The sequence below is a fragment of the Melospiza georgiana genome, chromosome 1 (genome assembly GCF_028018845.1).
Source record: "Melospiza georgiana isolate bMelGeo1 chromosome 1, bMelGeo1.pri, whole genome shotgun sequence".
Classification (NCBI taxonomy): domain Eukaryota; kingdom Metazoa; phylum Chordata; class Aves; order Passeriformes; family Passerellidae; genus Melospiza; species Melospiza georgiana.
Window position 1 is genome coordinate 62,520,926 of NC_080430.1, and position 12,454 is coordinate 62,533,379.

Sequence of the window (12,454 nt, forward strand, 5' to 3'; positions counted from 1 at the left end):
CAAAAAGTTTTCTGGACAGCTCTTTGGTCTCGGGAAGATCAGCAAGATCAGTAAATCAGCAAGTACTGGGAGAGGAGAAGAAGCAAAGCCATAAAAAAAACTTCTAGAAGCAATTCACAGGAGGCTGTATGAATTGAAGAGGTTTAGCTTAAATATAGCTAGTAGAGTTGATAGTTGAAAATGCATGAACTCCAAGGAGAAGAAATTAGGAGTTAAGGAAGCAGAACTAAGGATACTCAATTAAAATTGAGAAATAATTATGTAACTGTCTTGGATTTTGAAGAAGATGAGTTCTTCAGATTGTCAGCTGTTCTCTCTTTGGGTGTTTTTAGTGAAAATATCCACAGTGTGCAGACCGTGAAATTTGGTCGCTTCCAAATTTCGTTACTCTGCTACAAACTGTGGATAGGTCACATTTGTCCCAAAAGTCAAAGCAAGAGCACACAGCATCATACCAGATAGCTGACTTGATAATGAAAACTGCAAATGAAATCTTTCTCGGAGGGTGTAACTATTCTGGACCTTGTTTTTGCAGGATGTGATCCATGGCTCTGACCACGAGGCAGTACTGCAGCTAACTAACCTTGTGGAAGGAACCTATATTTTCCACTTGAAGGTCACAGATGCTAAGGGAGACTCAGATGTTGATTCAGCAACTGTTGAAGTGCGGCCTGGTATGACAATTAAAAGGTCATCGACATGTTGTGAATACCACATCTTTGTTCTCCTCTTCGCTTATTTGTTCAGATGTTGATGAGAATCTCTCAAGTTAAAACATAGAGCAAACAGGTCTCTCTCTTTCTGCCTTCTTACTCTTCTGTGACTAGGCCCAAGTGTGTTAAAAGGTGACATAAGGATTCTTAACTGCTACAGTTGCCACAGTTAGGACCATAAATAAATAAAAATTATACTTACTAGTTAATATTTTCATTAGGATTTTGTTGCTTCTCATTAATTATAGGTTGTTTCTTTTTCTGGTTGTTAATTCGATTGGTCAATAGAAAGAGATGGGAGATGACCACTGAATTTAAGTACAAATGCTGCTGTTTGATGGTTGAAAGTGTGGCTTTGTTTGTTTTTCTCCTTTCATCCTGAAAGACCAAAAAATTCCTCAAGTAATTTCAGGGGGTTGTAATTGCAAGTGAAATAGTTAAAGGATGGAAGTTGAGGTCTCAGGAATAGAGTCTGAAATCTTGGGTCTGTCAGAGAGACCTTGTTTATCTGGCTTCTGGGCAATGATAATGTAGTCATAGTAATTGGATTCTGATTCTCATGAGATATCTGTGAAGTTTGTTTTGTTTGCAAGGCACTCTAGAAGTTCAAGCACCATATAACAGAAAACTCAGTTTGTAAGGGTAGGCACGGTAAACATACCTGATATTTCTCAAATTTACCATCCTCATTTAGACTAGTTCACTGTCTTGCATGCTACAATACAAGTCCATCTTTGGCTCCCTTTTCCTGAGTTGTCAGCAGTAGATTACTAGCAGGGAACTTGGTAATTGGACTCATCTAGTGCTTACCTCTGACTTTAAGAAGGCAGCATTTAGGAGAGCAGAAGTTGCTCTTCTGCACAGAAATGTGTAAATGCTGGAAGTGCACCCTGAAGTACTTTATTTCTATTGATAAGATGGGTTACTATTTTAGGACCCAGCAGGTTTGTTTCATAGATAATGTGAAAAAATAAGCTGAGTACTTCTCTAAGAACACAAAAAAGTTGGCTTATCAGTGATAGGGTCCTATGCAGAAAACTATAGTGTTAATAAATACTTTCAAGTACTGCATGTTGGTACTAAAATACTTGCCAGGCTCTGAAGGAATAGCATGTTCTTCTTCTGTCAGATCCCAAAAGGAATGGTCTGGTGGAGCTGATCCTGCAGGTTGGAGTGGGACAACTAAGTGAGCAGCAGAAGGACACTCTGGTGAGACAGTTGGCTGTGCTGCTGAATGTTTTGGATTCAGATATCAAAGTTCAGAAGATACAAGCCTACTCGGATATAAGGTACAAAGATGTCCTGTTGTGCCAGAAAGACTTGTGATTTACTTTGCCTCTCTCACTGCTCATAATTAGTTGCAAAATAATCTTTCCTAAGATGACAAAAAATGCTATACTTCTCAACAGAATATACTGTAAAAGGTGACTTTCTTGGTAGAAGGTAGAAAATTGATGAAATAAACTCTGTAGACTGTTTTGTTTTAAAAAAAAATCCCATTTCTTCTGTACAATTTTTTTCTTTTTCCTTTAAAGAAAGTGCATGCATATTTCAGTGTCTCTGTTCCATACAGTGCTGCTGTTTTTTCCAAATGTTGGATGGAGTGAGATAAACAGACTTTCTCACAGTGAAGCATTTATTGTATTTCAAAGTAATGTTCCAGCTCTATTTAATCAAACCTATTTTATTTCCCCTTTTTTTTCTACTTCTTCTCCATGGTTTTGATATTCTTAATATTTTATAAACATTTTCCCAGGTAATTGGTGGTGAAAATCCATTTTTTGCACAGAAAACTCCACAGTGGATTCTCTTAAATGTGGTATTTCACCGTGAAGAAGAAATAGTCCCTGCAGTTGGTGTAGAATGCTAGAGATGGCTGTGTGTACCCTGAGAAACTTCTCAGCATTATTGGTAGAACCTATTTACATGAGTTAGCTTTAAATTACTTGTTGTCAACCACTTAGTAATTTATAACCCATTTTGATGTTTGTTTAGCTTTTGGGGAGCTTCTTAAAATTTAAAAACACAGTGTGGAAAGTCCACCATTTATACCTATGGTATTTTTTATCACAGCTTTTCAAATTAAATTGTTCAAATTAAAATGTTCCCTGAAATGTCTGATACAGGGTGAGATCAACACCACCCAACTTACAAGTTGTGGATGACAGGGCAGGAGGGCTTCCATATTAAGTTCTCTAGATCCCTTCCTTCTGAGCTTTTTCTCCTATTAAATTCAGTTTCCTAAATTTAGTGAAATTGCTTCAGAGTGTTTTGTGACAGGCTTTATATGACAGTGGAGAAAGCAAATGTATACATACTTAAAGGTCAGGAAGACCAAGGAGGGAATTATATTTGCTGTTATCGTTCTCTATCATCTGTGAAACTGAGCATCCCAAGAACTGCTGGTGTTCCCAGCTCAGAATGAAGATCAGTTCAGGGCTCCACAGACAGAGTTCCCTAATCTTTATCAGTAGTGATGTTGGCTTTCCAGAAGCAAAAAAGACTAAATGCAATATGCCTTTAGACTTTATTGCTAAATGCATGGCAAAAGTGGTCTGTGACATCAGTCCTGACTTTAGCTCTTCTTTCTGCAGCACTGCAGTTGTGTTCTACGTGCAGAACGGGCATCCTTCCACGGTGATCAAGGCATCAGATGTCTCACGGACTCTGCACGTGCAGCTTTTGAAACAGAAGGCTGACTTCCTGCTTTTTAAAGTCCTGCGAGTGGACACGGCTGGTATGTTTTGATTGTGCTTGCCCATCTCAGAACTTTGCAGACATTTGGCTAACACAGCACCTGGAAACACTGCATGAAGTCTTTCTGGCTGCCATCTGGTGTCTGGGCTTGGTAGCTTTACAAAAGATGATGTTGAGGAAAATACTTAAAATGCTTCATGATTTGTAGTAGGTAGACTGGTGTCAGTCACTCTTAAAAGATGCCATCAGTATCAGCAGGCACATCTTAATCTGGTCTGCATTAGGAAGGCCTGTGGAATGAGGATAAAAATACCTTAAAGGTATAGGATAATGAGGATATGAGCATAAAGATACCTTTTCTTACAAGATGTGCAAAACTTAATATAGCCATAAAGTAGATATGTTTCATGTCTATGCTTCCTTCAGGGCTTTTACAGTAAACAGGCTTGTAATCTAACTTGTTCTTGTCTGCCTGTATTAGGCAAAATGGATGATAGCTCTGTTACCACCTGGTCTTCTAATCTTTGCAATATACACAGGCCACTGGGGTTTCCTATAATGAACTCTTTATTTTGCCCCAAAAAATGCTTGAACTTCTAAGCTTATTTTAAACTACACTAGTAATGTCAACCCTTTATGATCCTTAGGTATTACAGACATAACTTCTCCATAATTTAAAATCAGGACACAACAATTCAAGTACAAACAAAGTAAGCAAGCTCTGGTGATAAAATAGTCACTGATTGTGCAGTAAATTCTGGCTTTATTTACTGGGTGAAAAGGTTGTTGTTCTGTTATAAATATACTCTGATCACATACTTTGTTCACACAGCCAGCAGTCTGCTACTCTGTAGATCTATTTGACACATAACCCCAAAGGAAGGGGAGTTTCAAAACATATCACAATGTTATGAGCCAGATGCTTTACCACCAATCTAGTCTAACATTAAGAGGATGTATGAAAAGTTGTCCATTTACACAACAGACCCTGTGTTTGGTTCTGTTCTTAGCCTGTCTTTTGAAATGCTCTGGACATGGGCACTGTGACCCCATAACAAAGCGCTGCATTTGCTACCAGCTGTGGATGGAAAACTTGATTCATCGTTATCTCAGTGATGGAGAGAGTAATTGTGGTGAGTTTGGGTGTTGGGTGATGTCTTTCAAGAGTAACTTGTTGTCATGTGAGACTGTTAATTATTTGTTCTCAGAATGGGTAATACTTAAGAGGTAGATGCTGAGGGGAGACTAAAAGAGTCTGTGTTTTCCAGCCTAACAATACCTTTCTATAGAAAGATATTTGAATAATTTCTTGAAATGATATCTTGACAGTAGTAGCCTAAATTTTGAAGAGAATCACTATTTGAATAAATAATGTGAAAACTTGGTAACGAGAGGGAGATTTTGCAACAATTTGGGGCCAGTTGGAGGATTTGTTGAATAACATGGGCATTGCAAAGCTTTTGGGTACCACTGTTGCAAAGCTGGAAAAGAGGCAATTATTTCAGTTTCTCTGACTGGGTGATTGATGCTTCTGTGCCAGAATATGATCTGATGTAAGCAAAGAAGACATCAGTCTTCCAGACTGACCAATACTGACCTTTAGAACCTGATAACACTGACAACTGTGAGTATACACATGTTGGAGTTCAAATTGCACATCTCTCTATATCCTGTCCTGTTTACCTGGATTTATAAATATAAATGTGGAGCTAGAAGGATCTACATCTAATCAGCTCCTCTTATGAAGCACTACTAAAGTGCCAGACCCAAAGAACCTCTTTTTATTTTAGTTAGGGAATGATAACTGAGGTGATAACCATGACCCTTTGCAGGACTGTCAGTTCCCACACAGACTTCAGATATCTTGAGGTGGTGAAAGTGATTTTAGAGTATCTGATATCTAATAGTATATATAATGTGCACTTCTAATCTTAAAACTTAAAGATTTTTAGGGATTCATCTAAGAATATGTTGGTGCTGAGTTTTCCTACATTCCTTTTGTCACTCCCCATTCCTCAGGATTGGTTATTTTAATGGAGTTGTATTAGAAATTATTCTACTCACATGACCTTACAAAGCACTGTTGTATTTCTTTTTTCAGAGTGGAGTATACTCTATGTGACTGTATCTGTTTTTATTTTCGTTGTGGTCATGGTAGGGCTTGCCTGGTTCTGCATCTGCTGCTGTAAAAGGTACATGATTTGTGTTTCTTTTTGATGGTGTACACAAAAAAATTGCACACAACTGCCACATTTTAGTCCAGTCCATAGCACTAAACCACTGAGCTCATTTTGGACATGTGAGGAGCTTCCTGTAGCTGTTTCTGTAGACACATCCTTCTTTTCAAAAAAAGGAGGATCCATTTGTGTGTCTGTGCTCTTCTGCATTATGAAAACCAAAAAGTTGATGTTGCAGTATCCTTCATATTAAGTGATAATTGATGTTAAAATGCTGAGAGTATACTGCAGATCTTCAGTCTCCTACTGAGCCCTGCAGGTACTCCATGCTAAAAAATAAAAGGCACACCCTGAAGGTCACTGATGTAGGAATGTTCTAGGCCATGGGAAAGGATCTGCTCCCAATCTGTTTTAGGCTTTGGACGAGAAGGGTGGGTGGCCAGGCTACATGTGGCTTACAGGCAAGGAGTACTCTAGTGATCTCAGTCATGCAGACTTCTTGCTTCATCTTTCCTTACACAGGAGCATTCATACTACTGAATGTTGTTTCCCTCCCTGCCTCCCCTCCAGTCTTTCCTAGTGAGCTGATAATAAATTCTCTTTCAAGTGACAAGCCCCTGCAAGTTCTGTCACTAGAGCAAGTGTTTTTGCTGCAGCTCAAACAGCTCAGCAAATAGATAGCTTGTTCAGGTGTTAGCAAAAATAAAATGCCATCACAATCTTTCTGGGTTTTCATCTTTTTCTAGGGTGTCTTTGCAGTATGTAAAGGATGTGTAGGAGTTGATACCAATTTTATTTTTTATGGTTGAAGGAACAGCGCTGTAAATAGAAAACTTTAAATAGTGAAGCATGTCCCATTCCACTCCCACAGTGTGGGGTGGAGCCTCACAGGCTTGTGCATATTGGATGATTATTTGTGGGATTTTTTTTTTAAGTTCAGCTGCTTCTGTCCTTTGCCCTCATATGGCTTGTGCCTTAGAGTGAGGGCTGGTTGATACAGATCCATGTGAAAAAGAGGAGGGAATTACAGCATGGGACAGAATGTCAAGAGATTCCCTTTGCCTTGTGGAAACCACATGAAAAAGACAGTGTAGACTCAAGATTTGGCTGGAGATTTGGAGTTTTTAAAAACTTTGAGTTGCCAGATGAATTCTACAGAAGATCATGGAGGGGAGGCCAAGGCTGGCTGTTGCTGTAATGCTGGCTGAGCAGTAAGGTAGCTTCTCCACTGTGAACTGTGGGGCACATGAATATTCATCTACCATGTTTGTAGTTGCTATGCTGAAATTGAGCAAACTGTGGCTTAGGAGAGCAAATCAATCTGCCTTGCTTTCTTCATCTTTTTATATCAGTGAAAATTAGCTATACTGTCTTGTCCATATTGTACAACTGCCTTACTCAGGGATAAACTAGCAATATTTTTAAGTGGAGGTGAGAAAATACAATATTTTATTTTTTGTTATATATCTGTATATTGGGGTATGTATATGAAAAGGAAGTGGGGGGCAGATTTATGTGTGCACATGAGAATTAAATGTCTTTTTGGTTACTATCTTTTTAGCCGCAAGAGGACAAAGATAAGAAAGAAAACAAAATATACCATCCTGGATAACATAGATGAACAGGAGAGGATGGAGCTACGGCCCAAATATGGTAAGTGCTGTTTGGCAGCCCGGGAGCTCACCCACCAGGTGAGCAGCCAGTGTATCTATATTGATACCTGTAGGCAGGAGGAGCCCAGAAGCAGGCCTACAAGTTTGGGAATGGCAGAGACAAGCAGACAGTGAAGTGGCTGGGGGAGAATCAGTTAATTCCTTTAATAAAGCCTTGGGCTCAGCTTCTGCTCTGAGCTTCAGAGTTTATCTTAATTTAGAAAATTAATTTGCCCCACAGATTTTCTCCATGTAAGCCTTCCTCCTCAGCACATGCTTTAATTTGGAGCTGGTTTTGTGGCTGCACAGCAGTTCCCTCCTGACCCATCAGTGCCCTGTTGGACATCAGTAGATTTCAGCTGCTGTTTACATGTCTTTTAATTTACCTGACTTTCCGTTTTCAGCAAGGGAAATGTTGGAATCCAAGGAAGCAAAATCATTCAGAGAAATTGCTGTCCTAGACAGACAGAGATAATGTTTTTGTAGAAATCTTGACCTTTCATTGCCACTCATATTAATAAGGTCATTGAGTGGACGGATTGATTCCAGATTCAAGATATTAATAATATATTGGTTGTGTACTAAGATCATCTAGTTGTTCAATTACATTTAAATTTAAATACTTATATTCACATTTCAGAGTTGTAAACTGATGGGCCTGCAATGAAGTCATAAAAGTATCTGAAATGGTATATGATACTTCTAAAGTCAGTTTTTGTATTGGTGTGTGCTGTTACATTGCACTTCAGGGAATGTTTTCACTTACCTTTCATATCACAGCAGGTGAGAACATGGTAATATGCTACTAAAAATCCAAGCCTTTCTAATGAGTTTGTTTTGCTTTTTTATTGTCAGGCATAAAACACAGAAGTACAGAACACAACTCCAGTCTGATGGTCTCTGAGTCAGAGTTTGACAGTGATCAGGACACTATCTTCAGCAGAGAAAAGATTGAAAGAGAGAATTCTAGAACACTTATAAATGGGTCCGTCAGAAATGGAGTTTCCTTCAACTACAGCTCCAAAGACAGATAACTGCATGAGGGTAAAAGCACAGAACACACTGGTGTGACACATCTGAAACATGTTGGCCCACTTCTGTTTTTCCAGAACCAAAATCTTCCTAAAATATCAACTAATTGCAGATTAAAGGGTAAATTTTTAGCACAGGTAGGGGAAGGCAGAAGGAGGGAGAAAGGATTAGATGGTCAGCTAACTCCTCTTGTCACCATTATAGGAACAAGAAAATGCACATCTTATTTCTTGCATGTTCTGTGCTGAATGTTTGAACTTCAGAAGGCCTTTTTTGTATCACTGCTACAAAACTAGCCAGGGCTGTTCTGCTACAAACTATGGTAACTAACAACGGCATACAGATTCATATCTGCTCCTAATGCTCTCTTTGAGAAGTGGTGTGATTTACAACAGCAAAAGCCAATATAGATGAAGTTCCTTACAATTATAGAGAGCAATATGTGGACACAGGCTCCATCTTAATTTTTAGTTTAGGATGGAAACACAAAGGGCATTTTTAGTGCATTGTCTTTATCCATCTGTATTTTGGGACTTCTTTTACTACGATAGTGCTCATTGGGTAGGGTAGTGTTCATTGGGTGAAAACATTCTTGTTTTCAGAGAAAGTTAAAAACTGGAGCAGTTGCACTGGATCAGCTGTAATGTAACATGGTACATCCTGTATGTCTCCTGTAGGATGCAATGTTCCCTGTATTCACATAGGAGGTGTGATGTCCACAGGGAAATTCAGCCTTAGGTTGCTTCTGTAATGATCAAATTGCTTTAACTCTGCCATGTCCATCCAGGAAACTGTAGCAGGAAGGACTTGGTGTGATGCACCTTGAGAAGCATTTTGAGCATCCCAAACAATCTTTTTAGATCACTTTGAGGAGCTCTGGACCTTTTAAGACAGAATGCTCAGCTGAGGTGAGTTTCCATCCATCAGCATCAAGTGCCCAATTAAAGGATGTGCTGGGCACTCCTGCAGTGAAATGTTTGTGGCAAATACCCTGTGTGGAGCAGGAGGTTCATTGTATTTTCTTTGTCGTGGTAATTGGTATTGAGCAGTGTTTTAGCTTGAACATGAGATTGTTTGACTTTTTTCTCTCTTGCTCTTGAGTGAATGGATGTATTGGCCTAAAGAGATCCTTTTTGGTCTTTGGGAAGGGTAGGTGTATTGCAGATGTGACATTCTTGTTCACAGTCTGGGTAATTTCTTCACAGTCTGCTTGTTAGGCTTTGAAATCATGTCCCCAGTACTGCTTTTGAAATCCCTAACTAAAGACCTGACTTTTATACACAGGCCTCACTTGTGGGAGCATCTGTATCAGTGGTACTGTTTAGCCATGACATCAGCTTCTCCTGGGGGTGCTCTACTGATGTACTGAAGTCTAGGGCTGCGATGGAGGAAGATGTGTTTTGATGGAGAAAGCATTCCTCTGGGAGCATTTTTGAAGAGGGTTTTTTTTTTAATGTTTTGGGGATTTATTTTGTTGTTTGGGATTTTTTTAATCCAGTGGTAGAGAACCTGTTATCAGAGGCTGGAGCAGTATAGAGATCAAGGGGAGCAGTTAGAAGGGTCAGGGAGGGTACATAGCCCATTTCCATCATGAAGAATAATGTAGTTGAGGATTTTGGGGCTTTCTCCATCCTTGCTTTGAAGTCTGACACAGAGTAGCTGTGGCTTCTGTGCTTCTCTTGTTAATGGACTTGGGCAACACTCAGAACTGTCTAGGCTGGAAGAAATCAGTGGTCAGAAGGTGCAGCAACATAGCACGCTCATCACTTGTTTCATACTTTTGATTATCAAGTGCAGTCAGCAACAGTCCCTAAGGCTACTAGTTCAGCACTGAGGAGTATTTACCCTGTGTCCAGCCCTGCATTTTTCTGGAGATCTTTGTGTGGCTGCAGGAGTCATTGTGGTGGGAGAGGCTGTGAAGAGCTAAAAAGGGCTAATACAGGTGTTCTCTGTGTTTTTTCCATAAGGAGTGCAGTAGGAATGGTATGATTTGCTTTATTCAGAAACCAAGTTTCAGCTCTGTGTATGGGGGGTTTAGGCTATTTCTTGAAACAAATCTACTTTCTCACACTCTCCCTCTTCTTGAGAGTGTGAGTGTGTATGTGTGTATATATTTTTAAGTATCTTGGTCAACAAAAGCAAGGTCAGCTTCTGATGTCATTCAGTTCCTGCTCCAGATGTGTTAACATAATAAAAGCAGTGTTAATTTTAAAGCATTCCTGAAAAAACTTAAAGCCCACTCAAAACAATAATTTATTTCTGTCCTTTGAAATCCAAATGTTTGGCTTAATCCATTATGAACAACTAGACAGAATATTCTAGCAGGAATTATTCTCTTGAAAACATGCGTTTTTAAACAAGGAAATAAGTTGCCTAAATAATTTCAAGTTTGTACGTGCTGTGCTGCCATTGATGCTTCTGCTAAATACTGTCTCCAGTGTGCCTTTATCTGTAAGCTTACCTTCTAGGACATGTCAGTGCAGTCTGCAGCATCTGTCAGTTTTGTGAAATTAGTGACTTATGTCTTTTGGGTTTATTTTATGTTTTTAAAGCCACTGCTGAAACCTAGGATATTCTTCTTTGAAGGTATTAAAATATCTTAAAAAAAAAAACAACAAACAAACAAACATACAAACCCCACCAAAATGAAGAATTGTTTCTCTAGTAAACAACTCCAGGAATCATAAACCTGCATTCCTTAATGCTGCAGAATTTCCTCCAGGACTATTCCCCTGCCCACTGATGCACACTGGTGGGCCCAGATCCTTTGGATCTCTGGTAAGTTCATGGGCCATGAGAACATATGCATGATTTGGCTAAGTGTTTCTCACTCTAACAAATAAGAAATATTTAGACCAGTTTCTCATTGTATAAGGCCCTAGCAAGTGGAAGTTGCTTGGCAAATTCAGTTCTCTGATAGTACTTTAACGTCTTTATTGCTAACAGTATTTTAGCTGTGTTTTCAAAGTTGAATATAGATTACATTTTTCAGCTGCTTCTGATTCTAGTTTGATTATTCCATCTGCTTGAAAGAAGTTATTCCTCTTACCATAAGAGCAGGCTTGCTTTTAATATGTGGCACTTGCACATATTAAATATGTAAGCAAGCATTGTATCTTGATTCAGTATAATTGTTACTTCTAGAACTACTGCTTTCTTGCAGAATGTCAGTTCATACCTTGAATGAAGGGTCAGAAAACTGGCTGTAATGCAAACACAATGGCAGAATTTGGATTCTAACCCTTTGTTTCAGGTTATTATAGATTCCAAGCAGGTTATCAGTCCTCATGTTTACTTCTGCACACTGTTTTCCTTCACATACAGAAAGAGTACTGGCAGCTGATTTGTAAAATTCCCAAAAGACTCATCTGCACTGAAAAGCAGAGGAGACCAGATAGAGCTTGTCTTTTGTGGCTCAGAGTCTACTGAAAATAAAGAATAATTCAGTTTGGCACTGCTAAGATACTGCCTCTTGTTCAAGGCAGGCAGTGCCTCATTGCCTTGAAGTGTAAGCACTGGATTTTCATTTGCATCTTGATTTTACACACACAAGGGATTCTCCAGCTATGTAAAAGGACTGCCTTTGTTTGCATTTTGGAAGAAAACTTCCCAAGTATTAAACAGGTTCAGTATCCAATTGTAGTAGTCCATGCAGTACATACACAGCATGAAACTGCCATGGCTGTGATTGCCTTGTGGATTTTATTTTCCTAACTAGAATCATACTGCAGTATGGAAGAAAGTTTACCTTGGCAAATCTGTTGAGATCCACATCCAAGTTCTCTGTCCTGTGGTTCAACCTGCCATATTAAGTGGAAAAAACAAAGCAAAATGCAATATGTCTAATTACAGACAATTGTTTATTTACATAGGTGAAAAAGGTTATTCTTGTTTTGTGTGTAAGAATAGATTATCAACTCTGTCCTTTTAGTAAACAATTTTACTCTCCCTCTGTCAGATGCATCAGATAAAAGTGCTGTTCAAGTGTCTATTTTGTGCTGTCAGCTGTTTGCTTATACAGTGTCAATTTTCCTTTCTTTTGTCTCCTTTGGGCAATCGGAAGTTCACACACATGCAAGGAACTTAACAGTGAGACAGTGAGTGCATGCATGTGTTCTCTGTGCTGTTGCAAACTTTCCTCAGATACTCTGATGTTCTTGAAATAATTGAGTTCCTAGGGAAA

General features: G+C 39.0%; 1 protein-coding gene across 3 annotated transcripts in view; it reads left to right on the forward strand.

Annotated features, from left to right (window-relative positions):
- Positions 1-11,820, forward strand: part of KIAA0319 (KIAA0319 ortholog) — a 54,431-nt gene extending 42,611 nt beyond the window's left edge. For all 3 annotated transcript variants that reach the window (XM_058021512.1, XM_058021501.1, XM_058021521.1), the window contains 7 exons: positions 536-674; positions 1,843-2,002; positions 3,308-3,450; positions 4,421-4,543; positions 5,512-5,602; positions 7,149-7,240; positions 8,095-11,820. In XM_058021512.1, the coding sequence (XP_057877495.1) occupies positions 536-674; positions 1,843-2,002; positions 3,308-3,450; positions 4,421-4,543; positions 5,512-5,602; positions 7,149-7,240; positions 8,095-8,273 (927 nt within the window). In that variant the 3' untranslated portion in view covers positions 8,274-11,820. The remainder of the gene's footprint in view (positions 1-535; positions 675-1,842; positions 2,003-3,307; positions 3,451-4,420; positions 4,544-5,511; positions 5,603-7,148; positions 7,241-8,094) is intronic.
- The last annotated feature ends 634 nt before the right edge of the window (positions 11,821-12,454 follow it).